Below are 18939 nucleotides of genomic sequence, written 5' to 3'. Positions count from 1 at the left end.
CAGAGTACATCAAAGGGAGGAAGGTCTAAAAAGATTAGAAAGATAATAAGGGACCAGGTTATGAAAAGTTTTGAATGCCAAAGAGGATTTTTTTTTTTTGGTCCTCTAGGTGATAGGGAGCCACTGGAATTTATTGAGGTGGGTGACATTGTCAGATCTGTGCTGTAGGAAGATCATTCTGGCAGCTGAGTAGAGGGTGAATTAGAGTGGGGAGAGATTTGGGCCCAGGAGACTAACTAGCATGCTATTGTAGTAGTTTAGGCAAGACATGAGCGCCTGCATCAGGGTGATATAGTGTCAGAGGAGAGGAAAAAGTGTAGAACAGTGATTCCCAAAGTGGCACTGCAGGGATCCGGGGTGGGGTGGGGGTTGGGGGAGAGTGATGGCCACAGGTGCATTTATCTTTCTTATTAATTGCTATTAAAATTTAAATAAATTAATTTCCAGGGGGCTAAGTAATATTTTTTCTGGAAAGGGGGCAGTTGGCCAAAAAAGTTTGGGAACCACTGGTGTAGACAAAGATATGATTTTGAAGCTGATTGGATACAGGAAGTTAGAGATAGTAAAGAGCTAAGGGCAACACCTGGACAGTGGACTTGACTGACTAGCAGGATGCTCTTAGTAGTTTAGAGACTTTAGAAAAACAATCCTGAGGGACTTATGACAAAGAGAAAGAACTGTTAGAGACAGAATGCAGATGAAATCAAAGAATTTTTCACTTGTTTATTTGGGTATATGTTTTGGGATTTTGTTTTATAAGATTATTTACCATAAAAAATGAACAATACAGAAATATTCCAGTGTCCTGGAATCTATAAGTAACAATTATCAGAATTTTTATTGAATGATAAATGTAGATTGAATGAACCTCAAAGGAGAAGTTACTCAGTGATTAGTGATAGAGGGAGTGCTTGGAAGTAGCAATGAGAAGCAAAAAGTAATCCAACTCCCCCACCAGGACCAGAGATTCAAGGAATATGAGTAAAAGTATAACCAGTGCTATAAAGGGTAGCCAGTGAAGCTGCATTATGGGAGAGAACCAGTTCTAACTGCAAGAAGATAGAGGAAATAAGAAAGAAGAGGTTTAACATGAAATTTAGGGGGTTAAAAATGTTATCAACAGCCATTTCAGAGAATACAGTAGGAGGGCTGCTTAGTTTTCTATTGGGATGTTGGGGGTTGGGGACAGGTTAAGTTGAGGAGGATGGGAATGAGTGGGGAATTAGTGGGGAATTGAGAAATTTGAACAATGGCAACAGAGGAATTCAGAATCACTAGTAATGGGATAAGTATGATAAGTTGTAAATATGTTCGTCATGAGGAATGAATTCCCGCACATTATCATTATCCTTGGGTAGAATTGTCCTAGTGTGATGATAGTGAACCTTTTAGAGACTGAATGCCCAAACTGCAACCATCATGCTACATATGAGCTGCCACCTTACCCCGGACAGGGGAGGAAGGAAGCGCTCCTGTTGGGCTGTTGGGCAGTGGGGGTGGGGGAAGGTGATAGAGAAATGTTCTCAAGCATGTGTGGAGAGGAGACCTGCTAAAGGTTCTCCAACCCAGGCCTACTATATCAGGAAGTTCCATGTATCTAGAAACTACTAGAGGTTGGTGGAGAGGGGAAGTAAGGGAGTTACAAAGTAAATCCTGTGGAACTATAATATTATCTGGAAGGGATTCTTGGGGCTAATGTGGGAAAGGGTAGAAAGAGTGTCTGCCTTGAATGCAAATGATGGAAAGATGTAGATAAGGCAGGACCTGTGAAACTGTAGGTGTACTTTGAAACAATATTTCAAATTATTTTTCTCTGTTACTAAGTTTAAAAATGTCAGTTATAAGAATAATTATAACTGCCCAATAAATATAATTTTAACAGGATTTTTTTTACAATACACTAAAGTGGTTTGGGCTTAGTGCTAAAATCAAAATCACAATTTGAGAGTTGGAAGAGAACTCAGCAGCCATAAGGTCAGAAGATGATGTACATAATTAATGTTTCTTAAAAGTTTTAGGAAATTTATTTTAAATGTGTTATTATCTTTTCTTTTTAAGATGCTGCCAACCAAATGTGATGTTTCCCAAATTGGACATCTTAATATCTACAAAATTTAATCTCATGTATTTCCAGAAAATAATAATCATCTTAACAGATAAATTCCCTTCTTTCCTGGAGTTTCATATTGAGAAGAATTTTACTTCAAAATTTAAAGTCACAAAATTAGAAATTTCACTGCTTTTAGTGTATAACACCTTTAAATTGTTAGTTCTCAAGAATCTTTGTGCAAGAAAGATACATGAATTATTCAGAATTGTATAAGTACTGCTGTATTTCCTGTTACTCTTATCTAAAATAGTTCAGCAGACCTGGGAATTCCACCCTCCCAGAAGTCTTTCACTTCATTCATCCAAAAGTAAAGTGAAAGGCAAAAAGGTTTTAACAAAATTACAAGAATCTTTGAAATTTACATTAAAAAGAAAAGAAAGTGATAACATTTATGAAAACACTGGATGTATTGTTAATTGTCAGTGTTCACTGAAGTGAGATCAGTTATCCACTAGTGTTCTGGTGGTACAGATTGTACAGCTGTAATAGCAGTCAGGTGATTTACTGTAACAAAACAATCATGTGCTACTTATGAGGGGAAATTATTTTTACCTGCTTTCCTGTACTGGAAGAGGGCTGTGGTCCTTATGTGAAGTCAACCATTATGTGAACAAATATGGTATATGAGCAAAAAAAAATAATTGCTATTATGTGGATTTTTACTTTGATTAGACTTTAAGTAAATAGTAGATGGTACATATCACTATCTTTTTCAAATAGTCTGTTTTTACACATTTCTAGTCTCTAAACTCTGTATATGAGTTTATTGATTTTTTTAAAAGATAATTTATGTTTGGAGCTAACAGTTACTCAGTACTAGTTAGCTTTTAAATTTCATTAAAAATTAAATGTTAATGCATACTTTTTAGAGAGCATATCAGCAGAAGGGTACAACCAAAAGTAAATGCTGAGGTTAGTGTAATTATCTAGCTTATTTACTGCAGTTAATAAAAACTTTTCTCTATCGCATGTTTGCTTTAGTTAACCTTGCAAGTTGAAGTTTTATTTTAAAGAGTCTGTTTATGTTATGTGTGCAATAAACAAATTAAGTGTTATTACATACCTACCCACCAATTCTTGGTTTTCTAGCCTTTCTTCTGTGATAGCTTGATGGACTGATTTCCAGTTATTCTCTCTTCATGTTATGGCCAGTGTTCTGAAAACTCATATTAACTTTTTTGTCCTTTTCTCTTTAGCATTCATTTTCCAGTGTCGGCTTTTCTTCCCAATTCACTTTCTATATTTATTTATATAGTATTTATATGTCTTTAGAGTCATTGACACCTATTTTCCTAATGCACATAGCTTTTGCAGTTCCCTCTTTTGGGCACATATTTGTTTTGTATTCTCTTGTATTCTCTACCAGTTTGCTTTTGGGAAGAGTTTATACAAAATTGTTTCTCAGCTTTTCTCACTTATGAGAAATTTGTGTAGAAACTTGCAGTATGGCGTATAATTTCTACCTTATACAGAATTTTTAACTTAAAGAATGAGCAAGGATGATGATCTCAGTTTGATTTAGATTTACTTGAAATAACAAATATGGGCTGTCAGAATGGATGCTAAGTGCTAAAATTTGCTGGTTTTCTCATAGATACTGCGGTGTAGAGGATTAATCACCACCATTATTTTATTGCTAAAACGTAAAATTTATTGTGTGTGGTATGGAAGAAACACTTTCTAGGAGTTATTTGTTGTAAGAAGGGAAAACTACATTGCTGTATTGTTTCATTTGGTTTTCCCTAAGAGTTAGTCTATTTGTGATTTTTCTATTTTGAACCAAGTAATTTAGATGAGGTAAGATTATAGAGCTTGGGGAAAAAAGCAAAAAAGAACCAGGAAATCAGTTTTTAGAAGAAATTATAACAACTAGAAAAAGTCAGTTTGAGTTAGAAGATAAGAAGGTATTAGAAGAAAAAAAAATGTTATAATCTCCCCCAAATCCTCCCTTTTTCCATTTTTTCCTATTTCAAGGGTACCATCCTTCCCTCCAGTTATCCAGGCTCTTAACCTAGGTGTCATCCTCGACTCCTCTTTCCCACCCCACTAGGCCTACCCCATATCCAATATGTTGCCAAGGACTTCTAATTTTACTGTTACAATATCTTTCTTATATGCCCCCCCACCCCCTGACATTGCCACCTCCCTGGGGTAAACCTTTATCACATTACATCTAGACCTTTTCAAAAGCTTTTTTGAAAGGTTGGCCACCCTGCTCAATTCTCTCCCCAGTAGCCAACTGAAAGGATCTTTGATAAAGCACAGATCCGACCACGTCATCTGCTTCAGTCTCCCCCCACTCAATAAATTCTTGTGCTCCCTATTACCTTCAAAGTAAAATATAAAATCTTATTTTGGGCTTTTAGAGTTCTTCATAAACTAACCACTACCTTCCTTTCCAGTCTTCTACTTGACTCCTTTTTCTGTAGGAGAGCCTCTTTGCTGTTATTCCAGAAGGATACTTTGTCTCCTGACTTGTTGGTGCCTTTTCAGTGGCTCTCTTCCCATGTTTAGAATTTTTTCCCTCCTCACCTCTACCTCCTGGCTTCCTTGGTTTCCCTTCTACCTCAACTAAAATCCCACCTTCTGCTGGAAATCTTTCTTGGTCCCCTTAATGCTAGCACTTCTGAACCTACCTCCAATTTATTCTGTATATATCTTTTATCTATTTGCATGTTATCTCTGTTAGTAGGACATAGCTCTTTGAGAACAGAGACTCTTTTGGACTTTCTTTGCATCCCTAGCACTTAATATCTGACACATACCTAACTGAAACACTGGTGTGTATACTGACACACAAACACACATATATACCTTTATATCAGTATATACACTACAAACATAGAGAATGAGAACCAAATAATTAGAAATAAAGGAAATCTTTTAATTTTCATTTTCTTGGCTGCTGTTTCAGATGGTAAAGCTTTATTTATGTTTGCAAGCTGTGAATGTGGGGACATGTGTGCTTAAAAGTTTTGAGGAAATAGTGATTTCACACGTTTGTTCTGCAATTGTGATTGAAGAAGAGGTAAAAGGATTTTGTGGGGATAATTTTGTGGTTGCCGGTTATTATAAGAAATATGGAAGTGGCAAAATTTTAATTCTGTAAAAGCTATGTGTCAATGGCCTATGAAAACATTTGTAATATTATAAGTTGGCTTTTAAATATAAAAATTTCAAATAAAAGTTTTAAATATAACCCACTGAGATTTGAGTTTTTTTGTAACTTGATTTATGTGGAGGTTCTTTTTATTTAAATATTAAAAGATGATTGAACTCATTTGTTTCCTCTTAAAATAAGAAAAGAAGGATATGTAGAATACATAATTAGGGAAATGAATTATATATGTGTATAATTTGATAGCATGTATATGGCAGAAGATAATGAATAACTTTTTGGCTTACAGAGCATAACATGTTTTGAGGGATACCAATGGTTTATTACAGAGAGTACAAAGGGAAATAAGTAAAAGGAGTTAACATTTAGGACATAAGATGAATGCTAGAAAATATCTTTGTGGAAATAATGAGAATTTTTATTGTTAGTAGAATAGGAATAGTAGCATATGTGAAGGGTTAAAATTTTGGGCAGGAGTTTGAACAAAAGCCAGTGTACAGTTTATTAAATGCAAAACACTTATTTATTAGGAAATGCAGATAGGAAATCTTATAATAGTTTTTAACTATACCTCAGATCCCAAGTCTAACTAAATTTTTCTAGAAAACCCTACTATCTGCCTCAGAGGACAGTATCTTCTGCTAGGCCGAAGCCCTCACCTACTCTCACTGCTCTCTCTATCTGATAATATAAACACTATATCTACCTTATATACCTACATTTATCGATAATCAATAAGGCTGTTAAGGACTTAATTCAATTCTCTGTCTCTAACCAAAGTGAGAATGCTAGCAGCACACCCTCTCCCCAGGAGACCCAGAGACAAAAGCCCTTTCCAGAGGTCTGAAACTTACAAACCACACTCAACCACACTCTTCTAGCTGTCACCAACTGACAAGCAGCACAGCAGGGGGTCTCTTACTAGAAAATATTATTGCTCCTTTCCCTCCTAAATATAAAAAAGGAGAAATTAATAAAAACTCTCAACACATTATTTCTAGTCATAGAATGGTTACCACTCAATAAATAGTTGATTTATAATATTTCAGGGTTGTGTTTTTTTAAAATTAAACTTATTTGGACATCTTTGTGAGAATCACATGTAATTAATTCAATTTCATTTAACACACATTATCGAACACTTACTTTGGGTAAGGCAGAGTTCTTATCTCTCTCCTTGTGTAACTTGCAGTCTCCTAAAGGGATATGGCAAATGGACAATAATACCTAATAACCAGAAAAGAGATATGAAAAGCAAAGTACTTGTGATGTGAAGGAAAGGAAAGCAAAATAAAACTAACCTAATCACAAGGGACAATTCATTCTACAATTCATGAGAGTTTTTCCAGTTTTTCTGCAATATAAATTCATTATTTATTATCCTGAAATATTATTTCATTACATTCATATGCACTGCAACTTCTTCAGCCTGATGGACATCCATTTCATTCCTAGTTCTTTTGCTTGAATTTCCCAGCTGTAGGGAACTTTGCTGATTTGCTGAAACTTTCCCTATTATAGGACAAAGGCACTACCATCCTTTCATTCCCCCAGGGCCTCAGCCTTAGAAACCTCTTCAGTACCTCACTCCATTATCCCTCATAGGCAGTCAGTTGCTCATGTTGTCAATTCTGCCTCCACATCTCTTGAACCCAGACCCTTTTCATTACTTTCATTCATTACCTTAATTCAGGTCCTCATTAGCACTGCTGATCTTTTTAAAAAAAAAATTTAAGGACTGGGTTATCCCTATCTCACTCAGGCTAGAAGGGCAGCAACCCCTCATGGGTCTGATCCATGCCTGGTTAGGTAGGAAGCATTACCCTGCTCTATTTTTCTAACCCAAACTAGTTCTTCTCTTAGTTTGATGGCCCTCCTCCTGGAGCGTCCCCATATGTGTCCTGTAATTAGTGTGGGCACCAGATTGGCGTCAGCCCTGTCACGGCTTAGCAATTCATTAGCTACAACCTTCACCTGCTCTACAAATACCAGTACACCAAGCTTTTGCCAATTGTTATATGCAACATTCAGTTTCCATTCTCCGTTCATTTGTCCTGGAAGCTCCTTATGTCTGAAATGACCTTCAGCTTCATATCTGCCTCTTAGAATCTTTAGTTTTCTTCAAAGTTCAGTCTAATGCTACATTCTACATCCAACCTTTTCTTTTAATCATAATTTTATTTTACCAATTACATATAATAACAAATTTCTACATAAGTTTTCCAAAGTTTCTACCCTCCCGGATCTGGCAAGTAATTCCAACTGGGTTATACATTTATTATCAAGCAAATATATTTCCATATTGTTCATTTTTTGTCATATAATTTTTGTTATATAAAACCAAAGCCCCAAAATAAAAACTCTAAACCAAAGTGAAAAATTGTATGCTTTTATCTGCAAGGCATGGATAGCATTCTTTGTTATAAGACCCTTAAAATTGTCCTGGATCATTGTATTGCTGAAAATAGCTAAGTTTCACAAAGTTAATCATTCCACAGTGTTGCTGTTACCATGTATATGTTCTCCTGGCTCTAATTATTTCACTGCATCAGTTCATTTAGGTCTTTCCAGTTCTTTCTGAAATCATCTTGTTTATCATTTCTTAGAGCACAATGGTATTCCATTACCAACATATACCATAATTTGTTTAGCCATTCCCCAGTTGCCAGACATCCTCTCAACTTCCAATTCCTTGCCACCACAAAAAGAGCAGCTACAAATATTTTGGATAAGTAGGTAGTCATCTACCCCTTTTTAAAAATCTCTTTTGTTGTAGGGAAATCAGGGAAAGTGGAAGTGACAGGCAGAGGGAGAGAGAAAATTCCAGAACTCTGTGGTTAGTGACTCTAGTGTCAGTCCCTGGTCTTACTCTCACTCTAGAGGTACTGACTCTATCTTTTTGGATACCCTATCTGAGTGGATAATCTATCAAGCTTTCACCAGCCAGGAAGAGGTTGAGTTTGGTAAGCTAGATGGGTGGACCATGAGGCCAGATCCTTACTCTCCTTCCTTTTGGATTTTATGGTGCTGAGACTCTACTGCAGTGATTCCCAAAGTGGGTGCCACCGCCCCCTGATGGGTGCTGCAGCGATCCAGGGGGGTGGTGTGCTGACCACAGGTGCATTTGGTGCATACCAGCAGTTCTGGCTGCAAAAGGAGATCCCTATGGCTTATCCTGAAATATAGGCTGTAATTCAAAAGTTCTTAATTGCATTTCTTTCATCATATTTAGTGGAACATGGATTCAGTGCGGTAACCAATTTATTAACAAAATAAAGAAACCAATTGCAAATAGTCAATTGCGGTGATTTAAGATTACTGCTGACGAAAATAGAGCAGAGGATTACTAAATTGGTAGCAGCACACCAGGTTCATCCTTCTCATTAAGACAATTTCGAATGTTTTAACTTTTTTTGTATTACATTCTATTCTGAGTTTAATAATTTCATAATTTCAAAGTTCAATGTTTCTAATTTACACCTTTCTTTACTATATTTTATGAAAAAGGTAGAAACATTAATACATATATCTTTCCTATTAATTGCTTTAAAGTTTTAAAAAAATTAATTTCCATGGGGTGCTAAGTAATATTTTTTCTGGAAAGGGGGCGGCAGGCCAAAAAAGTTTGGGAACCACTGCTCTACTGGATTCCTGACAGACGGCAGTTGTGAGATCTCCCTACAAAACCCAGTCAACTTGTTTACCTTCCACCTTTTCCTTTACTCTTAAATACTATCAAAGAGGGAAGTTCTGGATAGGATAGAGTATAGGTAGCTGGATAAATTTAGATTGAGATCAGAGTAGAAATATGTTGGGCCTTTTTGGGAGGAATCTAGTTATACTCTGGTCAGATCATCCCATTCCTTTCCCTTACCTGTCCCAGTTAAATAATAAACCCTGTTATTGTTACCTTGTCAGTCTCTCCCTGAATCCTTTCCCAGATCTATAGGATTTTAAGTTAATGGCCCAAGGACTATCAAGAACCTAGAAATCATCTATCACCTTTTAACCTTATGCCACAAACCCACTAATATTTATTTAGTCACCCACATTTTTTATCTTTTCACTTTGTGATATAAACCTAAAATGGTATTATGGATCAAAGGGTCTGCATTGTTTTATAACCCTTTGAGTACATTTCCAAATTGCCGTCATGAGTGCATCCAACTTTTTTTGATCCCACCTCCAACTTGACCAAAATTACTTTGTATTTATTAAATATTTATTTTGTGTATGTGAATATATATTGCCTCGTTGAGAATGCTACCTGCTTCCTAATACTCAGAATAAAGAATGAAGTTTTCATTCTTCCACCTGACTAATGAGGGAATATTTTTTTTTTTTGCATATTTGATACAAGGGCTTTATTTTCTTCTTTTTCCCAATAGGAGAATGGGAAAAATAAAAATGGTTTTTTGTTCATTGAAAAAAAAAATAAACAAAAATGCAAACAAATAAGGTTGTTAGATTAAATGACAAAAGAGGTTCTTTCAGTTCTTTAAATCTTTGATTCTATGACCTTATGGCACAGTAGTCCACCCAAATGCCCTGCAACTTACCCTTTCACTCTAAGGATTAGGAAGCACCCAAACATGTGCAGTAGATGGTTTTGGATCTAGTGTAGGAAGATCTGAGTTCAAATTTGGCCTCAAACTCTTACTAGCTGTGTAATCGCAGGCAAGTCACAACCCTCTGCCTGCTTCAGTTTCCTCAACTGTAAAATGGGATTGATAATAATAGCACTTACCTTCCTGGATTATTGTGAGGGTCAAATTGATAGTATTTGTAAAGTACTTAGCATAGTGCCAGGTGCCTTCCTTGTTTAATCTTCCTTATTTTCTTCCCTTCCTCTCTCCCTCCTTTGCTCCTTCCTTTCTCCCTTCTTTTCTCCCTCCCTCCCTTTTTTCCTTCCTCCTACCCTAACCCAACTTCACTTATCCACTGAAATAAATTGACCTCTTCAGTTTTAGGATATTCCCTGGGGTGGTGCTGTCACAATTGAAAATTCATCAAGCCAGTCTTCACTTCCTCCTATAGCAAGCTGGCCCCAGACCAGTTTGTTTCTTTTAGACTGGATCTCCATATCTTATCCAGGGTTGAAGTGAAGTGGTTATTTACAGGCCTCCAAACTGAGGTGTCCATTAAGCAATTAGTAATGCTGAAGTTCAGAAGAGAGATTAGTGCTAAATATATAGATATGGGAATCATTTGCCTAGAAATGATATTTGAACCCTTGGGAACCAATGAGATCACCAAGCAAGAAAAATATAAAATAACTCAAGACAAAGCTTTGGAGGTTATCCATGGTTAGTGGGCATGACCTGGATAAAGATTCAGCAAAGGAGACTGAGGAGGTGTGGTCAGTCAGGTAGGATGATGAGAATCAAGACAGATCACCATCCTGAAAACCCAGAAAAGAGAGCATATTAAATAGAGAGGGTTATTAACAGTTGTCAAAAGGCTGCAGAGAGATCAATAGACTGAGGATAATAGCTAGAGTAGGGATGGTAGGATCAAGTAAAGGTATTTTTCCCCCCTTAAGGATAGGGAAGACCTGGGTACATTTGTAGGCCACATAAAGGAGCTACTACTTAGTAATTCAAGATTAAAAACAGAGTGGGGATGATGTGGGGGTAATTTGCTGGAGGAGGTGGATTGAGAAGAGTCCACTCCTCATGTGTGATGGGGCAAAGAAGGAAATAATTGGTGAAGATATCAGATTAATATGAATTAAAGAGGGGAGAAGAGGGAACCTTTAGCAAATGAGCTCAATTATTTTTGGTAAAAGGTAAAACAACGTTCTCAGATGGTGGAAGAAGAGGGGAGAGACAGCATGCTTTGGGATTCTTGGATGAAAATATTTGGAAAAGCCTTTGTGATAAGTTGCATGGTCAATTGGAGATCTGTAAAAGGATTGCTTTGCTTCAGTGAGGGCCCAGTTGAAATTATGTAACCTGAATTTATAGTGGACTCAGTCAGCAAGGTTTCATAAATTTCATTAGCTTCATTCAGTAGCATGTGGCTAGGAATAAAGAAGGCAATGGAGATCAGCCAAGACTGGTATTTGGCAAGGTGTGATTGGTAATAAGATAAAGAGCATTTGATTCAAGTGTGTGTTTGGGAACTTCAGTTTCCTTTTGCAAAGTTTTTGCAACTTCCTTTTCCTTTAACATTCAGACGTCACAAATGAGGAAGCAAAAATATAGGTAGAAGGGCAAGCATTATGGAGAGCAGCTTATTAAATTAAATGAAAGCTGATTTCATTTTATTTGTGGCTTTACTCCAGCCAAGGGCTGAGACTAGTTCCTTGGAAAGGTTTAGGCCTAGGTTGTGAACTGTTAATCAAATCTTTATGCCCATAATCCCTTTGAGACTTGGGTCTAGACAAAGCACATGCTAACCCTAATCTTCATTCCTCAGCCCACTTTCCTAAATCCTTGAAGTTTTTAAACTTCCTACTGGTATTTCTTCCCCACATCTTACCCTACTGAGTGCCTCAATCCAGTTGTACAAGGCCCTTCCTGGGTAGGTGGCTAAAATATGTTTAAAGGAATTAATTTTCTCATTTTATAGTCAGTTTTATTTAGGGGAAGCTGTCTTTAAATTACAAAAGGCAGTTAAAATCCTACCTCACTTTCACCATCCCTGCAGCATATATAACACTCACTTATTTTTCCCGAAATGCTAAAGCTTTTGCACACTACCAGTATGAAATATTATAGTATTCCTTTTTCCCCTAAAGATTTGGTCCAGGTTATGATATTAATTACATATGCATAGGCAGGTAAGTGGCACAGTAGAATGATAGCCTAGAATCAGGAAGACCCAAGTTGAAATCTAGCTTTAGAAACTAGCTGTGAACCTGGGCAATTTACTTAATCTTTGCTTCATTTTCCTCAATTGTAAAGTACAATGGATAATAGTACCTATCTCCCAGGGTTGTTTTGAGAATTAAATGAAAAAATATTTGTAAAGCACTTAGCACAGTGCTTGGCACATAGAAAGTTTTCTTCCTTCTTCCCTTGCTCTCTGTACATTATGTTATTGAGATTTATATGGAGAAAGAACAAACTAATGAGAAAAACTATAAACAAAATCTAACTTGGACTAGAATATTATTAGTTACCAAAAAACTAGGTTAAACTCTCAAAATTCTTCCCTATCTCAGAAGGAGGTTTAATAGCCTCAGTCTAAATTTTTGCTGAAAGTAGAAATTTGTATGACACTATAAAAAATAGAGGACAATAAAATTATAAGCTTTAAAAATGTACAGATTAGAAAAAGAATACTTGGAGAAAATAGAAAACCTTTCATAAAATAATTAAAGTACAGTTTGTTCCTGGGACAAGTATTGATATTAAAGTGACATTTATCAACTTACATTTATAACTTAAAAGTATTTTCTTAGTTGTCACCACAACCAACTTTCTCAACAAATTGAGAGAGCATTTTAAAAATATATTAAATTAGATTCTCTCCTTACCATAGTCTTTTTATCTATATATAGTCTCTGTTAATTTGCCAAAGGTTAGAACAATATTCCTACAAGAATCTCATATTTTTCGTTCATTTTCAATTCTTTAACCTACAGTTTTCAAATAATTCTACATTAAATTAGTAAATACTGAATCTTGCAATTAATGAAACTTGATTTTGACATAATAACCCAAATATATTTGCTTCTTCAAAAAATCTGTGATCTCACTGGTGTGGGTACCACCTTCTGCTAGTACAGAAATCTTAACCTTCCATGCTTTATCTTCTGTAATATCTTTTAAAATGTTCTAATTTTTTTGTTATTTTTTCCCAATTCTCAATCTAGCATTTACATATACTAATGAATCAATTCAACATTTTAGTTTCAAAGCTGTCCTACCTGTCCTGATCTCACTCTGAACTTCTAAGTATTTCCTCCTTTGAATTTTTAAAATGTTTCAATGACAGTTTCCTTTCTTTTCTTTTACTCTTCAATATCTCCCAAGTGCCTGCCCACAAAAAACAAACTTCCTTGTAGTGTATTAGCAATTCAATCAGAATAAATCCCCTAGTTGACTATTCCCAAAATGAGTATCTCATTTTGCATCTCCAGTTCATTTTCTCTTATTTGGGAGGTGGTGGATATCAAGTTTCAGCATTGATCCTTTGAAATCATGTTTGGTCAGTAGATTAATAAGGGTTTTTGAGTTTTTGAAAGTTGTTTTTCTTTGCAGTGATATAATATATTATGTATTCACTGTAAAAATTGTTCTTTAAATTCTACACACTTCCTTCTGTAGCAGTTCATTAAAGTTATTTCTTACATCACAATCAATATTCTCTTATATTCATATACCATAATTTTTAATATACTATACTTTATTCAGCTATTACCTAATTGATGGAGACCTCACTGGTTTACAGTTATTTAGTACAACATACAGTAATGCTTTGAACATTTTTGGTATATACAAACTATTTCCTATCTTTCTTTGATCTTTTTTTGCTTTATTCTTAGTGATGATATTAGTAGGTTAAGTAGTTTTAGTGCCTTTTGGGATATAGTTCCACATTGCTTTCCAGAATGTCTTGACCAATTCACAACTCTACCAACAATGCAGTAGCATGATTTTCCTTCATTTTCCTTTTTTTGATCATCTCTACTAATTAGATGGGTATGAGGTGGAGCTTGGGAGTTGTTTTAATTTACTTTTCACTTATTTGTAATTTGAAACTTTTTTCCCATACAGCTATTATTGATAACCAATTTTTTACTTTGAGAACAGCTTTCATATGATTTGCCCATTTATTTATTGATAAATGATATTTGTTCTTATATAGTTTAGTCAGTGGATAGTAGGACTCAAAAAAATTTGCTTCAAAGACTTTTCCCAATTGTTTCTCTTCTAATTTTAATTGTACCGATTTTATTTTTGCAAAATTTTTCAACTTTGTATTCAGAATCGTCCATTTTGCATATGATCCTTTCTGTTGCTTGTTTGATCATAAACTCTTCCCTTATCCTTACTTTTGAAAAGTATCACTTTTTATGACCTTCTAATTTGTTTATGATTGTGAATCCATGTCCTTCCATAAAATCTCCATAGAGGATTTAATAAATGGTGATCAGTCAGTGTCTTTACCTTTATCTATTTTGCATTTATCAGTCAATAATACACAAGACTATCAAAAGCTGGATGACTAGGCCTACCAAGGTAATTTTAGCCCATCAATATATATTTCTCCAGATTCTAGTATTTTGACTGACTCTTCCCCATGAATTCTCTCACTTCCCAATTTTGCCATCTAGATTCCCTGGCTTCCTTTCACATTCTGTGAGATATCTTTCCTGGTCCTTCTCAATGCTAATCCCTTTCCTTTGATATTATCTTCAATTTATCTGATATATAGCTTGTTTGTATATTGTTGTTGGCTTATGGTCTCCCCCATTAGATTATGAGCCACTTGAGAGCAGACCTTCTGCCTTTCTTTGTATCCTGAGGATTTAGCACAGTGTCTGGTACATAGTAACTACTTATTAAATGTTTAATGATTGATCAACTAATTACTGATATATGTACATATACACGTTTTCTCCCTTGATAGAATATAATTTTCATAGATCAGAGACTATTCCATTTTTGTCTTTGTATCTCTAGCAGCTGCTAATTCAGTATCTAGCACATAGTGGGTTCTTAGTAAATACTTGTTAGTTGAATATTTCAATCCCGAATTAAGTTACAATGCATTTACTCTTAGGTTTGTGAATTGTTGGACTGGTTTATACATTGTCTTCTCTGCCATTAATGCCAAAAGCTGAGGCCTTATTGTGGTATAAATATTATCTTTTGTATTCTCAAAGACTATATCTGCACTTTAGTCCACTTTATCAGATGTTCATTTGCATTTACAGAAATCCCATTTTTAAATCAAAATGCTTCTTTGTGGCTAAGGAACATTCAAATTATACCACCTATCCCTTTTATTTTAATAGAAAATGTGCTGCATTTGGAATCAGAGGAGTTGAATTCATGTCCTACTTTTGATACTTAACTAGCTGTGTGACTTCGGATTAGCCACTTGATCTCTTTTGGTCTCAGCTTCCTCAAATGCAAAATTTGTATTGTTAGCTAATCTCTAATATCCTTTCCATCTCTAAAAATTTATGATCCCATGGAGACTACATGGTCTTTCTACATATTTTTCCATATCTGCTAACATCTTTTATACAGGCTTGTGGCAATTTTTTCAGCCTGCTCATGCCAATCATCTATCCCTCCACTATAACTAGATTAACTTATAATTTTGATTCTTTAGTGATTGTAGTATTTCATGATTTATAGCCATATGGCATTGCTAGAACAATAATGTTGCAAAAAGAGGTAGAAATTATTTGGAGGGGGGTGTCAAACTGGTATATGTGGGCTAGTTAGATGAGGAGCTTAATCATCATTTATAACATTGCTTCTTCAAGGAAATAAGTATTTGGATTTTGCAATAAGAGCTTATAAGCAGACATTTGTAAAACAACATACTTTTAGTTTGGGGACTGCTGATTTGTACAGCAAGAAAGACTTCCTTACTTCCAAATTGTTCCCCATATCTGAAATTCATAGTTTTCACCTTTGTCTCTTAGAATCCCTAATTTCCTTCAAAGATCAAATAAAAAACAAATGTACACTTTAAGTTATTTTTTATCCTCTCAGCTGTTAGTACCTAGCACTCCCCCGAAATTATTACAAAATTGTAATAATATCTGATGTTTAAATGAATAATTTATATTGATATTAATTTCATTATTCTTAATGTCATATATATGTTTATTTTTGTATGCATTTTTATGTATGTATTGTCTTCTTTTATACAATGCAAACCCCATAAGGATAGACATAATGTTCCTTTTTGGTTTTGTATACTCTTGACCTCCTAGCTAAGTGCTTGGCATATTGTAGGGGCTCAACAAATTCTTATTAATCGATTAGTGCTAAGAAGTTTGGCTCAATTTGAGATATCTGATAGCTGACCCTTCTAGGAAATATAAGCTATTCTTTATTTTTAGAGAAGTTTTCTCTAAATTTTAGAAAGGATTTTCATATGTAGTATCCTATGGTGACTATCCCTATCCACAGGAACTGATCTGTAATAATTTCCTAATATAAAAGACTATTTTATTTCAAATAAACAAGAAATCTAGATGCACACATTTTCTAGTTTTGATAAATTTAGTAATATTGCCTCAATATATGATAACCAAGGAACAAACACTGTTTTAAAAAATTATTGAATATTCTGACCTACTCTGATTATTTGAAATGAAATAGAATGCAAAGCCTGAATAGTTCAAAGATATTTATGTCTTTCAACAAAACCTAAACGAAGGCATCTTACTATTTACAAATAAGGAAAATTTATTTTAACTTCTCTTTTGCTATTTCACTTTGGACTTTCTATTTTAATTTCTAATCAAGTTTCAATTCACTTGGGTTTTAGGTGTTGAAAGTGGAAAAACGAAGCTTGATATTTTAGGTGATGTCTCCAAAGGCTTTACGGGCCAAAAGATCAAATCACTAGAGGAATCAAAAAAACCCAGAAAAGTCAAAAAGGTCAGTGTACTTGTGTAAAATATTATTTTAAACTTTTAAGAGTTTGGTACATCTTAATGATCTACTCTGAGGTTATGAAATATAAACTATTCTATCAAACTGGAGGTTTTTATTCCAAAATTAATTTTGAATAAATGTTAGAAAGTGATAATGTACATAAAAATGAAAGCCATAATAATATTAGGCCTTGGAGTAATGTATATTTATAAGGATGCAATATGACCTTTCCCAAATCTTGTTTCCAAGATATCTTTTTAGCTTTTCAAAATGCCTAGGATTTTTAGTTATTCCAACCTGTGTAGCCTTAAATCTGATTAAACATATACTAATTAGGATTGGAGAATATCAACTATCTCTTACTTTTGAAGTAGGTTCTACATTTTTATTTTTTAGAAATAAATTATGGCCCAAATCATTCTAAAACTGAATATTTCTATTATCTGAACCTTAGTTTGGCTTTGTTCTTCTTTATCCTTGATAGCTACTACCCTATTCCCTAAGTTTAAAACTGGCAACTATTAACATGTGCCTCACTCAGTCTATGAGACCAAGGAAATGTACTGGATAATTTAGTGGGATCTGATTTCAAGCGATATAGTAATACTTTATTTCTTACACAATAAATATTTAAATAGATTGAGTTTATAGTGAATCCCTTTTGGAAACATATAGAAATCTGATAATTATAGCTGCATTTTATAAGAAGTTTTATGAGAAACCTCCCAACTAATTCTTGCATTATAGTATGGGAAAGCCTACATTGCTTTCAGGTTTATTGGCTTCCATCAAGACCAGTCATTATTTTTAATTCTGTCAACTCCTATTTGTAGCTAGCTAGCTGATAGCTAACATTTATGTAGTACTTTAAAGGTTATAGAATGCAAAAAACACACATATATCTACATACATGCACACATATTATATTGTAACCCATTTGATTCTCACAACATCTCCAAATGAAAAGCAGTCTTTTCATTTCATTCATTCATGTCAAGGAGTTTACATCCTACTGGAGAGTGGGGAATATAACATGTAAGCAGATAAACAGATAAATGATAACTCAAGTTGGGAAGAGAGGAAACACTGACAACAAAAATCAATAAAGACTTCCCAAAGGAAGGGAGACATGAGTCAAACTTTGAAAGAAGCCAAAGAGTTTAAGAAGCAGATGTGAGGAGGGAGTGCATTCCAGCCATGAGGGATAGTTTATGCAAAGGAATGGAGGTGAGAGAAAGAGAATCCCAAAGCTGGGGAGAACTGAGTAAGCCAATTTGGTGGAAAGCAGAGTACAGAAAAGAATTGTGTATAGTACACCTCTGAATGTGAACCAAAGGCAAATTATAAAGGGCTTTAAATGCCAAAATGAGATGTTTGCAGTTTATTCTAGATATAAGAAGCCACTGGCGATTCTCTAGCAATAGAGCCATCTGGCTAGACTTTACCATCTTAAGACTATTTGGCAGCTGTGTAGAAAATAGATAAAAACCAGGAGCACAGATATTGTTAGCATCTCCCAAAAGATGTATCAAAATCTTAATGTTAAAATAATTGAGTCTTAGGAAAATATATTCCAACTTTTAATCATCTCCTACTGAGTGTCTGATTCTTTTTTTTTTTTTTTAACCCTTGTACTTCGGTGAATTGTCTCATAGGTGGAAGAGTGCTAAGGGTGGGCAATGGGGGTCAAGTGACTTGCCCAGGGTCACACAGCTTGGAAGTGGCTGAGGCCGGATTTGAACCTAGGACCTCCTGTCTCTAGGCCTGACTCTCACTCCACTGAGCTACCCAGCTGCCCCCCGAGTGTCTGATTCTGAATTAGAAACCTCTTAGCTTTAGAAAGTTGGCTATGACACTGAGAGCACTGAGACTCACCTAGGGTCATGGAGCCAATTATGTTTCAAAATGATTAGGTTTTGAAATTACTCTATTAAATAAAAGCAAACTTGCATTTAGTGCTATCTCTATTGTTCTGGGAATGCTCATGTGTCTCAGGTGCCTTAAAATAAAGGTTTAAGATTCTTTTAAAGTTTAAGGTCCTTAAAGTTAAATTTTTTAAAAATTCCAAACTGAAGGAAATTTCACTTAAATTATTTCAGCCCCTTCTCTCTCTCTCTCTCTCTCTCTCACTCTCT

The 18939-nt window shown here is 34.9% G+C and overlaps 1 protein-coding gene across 1 annotated transcript in view; it reads left to right on the top strand.

The window, feature by feature from the left end:
* The window catches only part of MCPH1 (microcephalin 1), a 306661-nt gene that overhangs the window by 50155 nt on the left and 237567 nt on the right, over positions 1–18939 (top strand). The window contains exon 9 of the mRNA XM_044663596.1: positions 16695–16807. Coding sequence (XP_044519531.1) covers positions 16695–16807 — 113 coding nt within the window. The remainder of the gene's footprint in view (positions 1–16694; positions 16808–18939) is intronic.

This window comes from Gracilinanus agilis, chromosome 2, assembly GCF_016433145.1.
Source record: "Gracilinanus agilis isolate LMUSP501 chromosome 2, AgileGrace, whole genome shotgun sequence".
Taxonomy (NCBI): Eukaryota; Metazoa; Chordata; class Mammalia; order Didelphimorphia; family Didelphidae; genus Gracilinanus; species Gracilinanus agilis.
The sequence above is the reverse complement of the archived record's forward strand: the minus strand, read 5'-3'. Positions and strand labels throughout refer to the sequence as shown.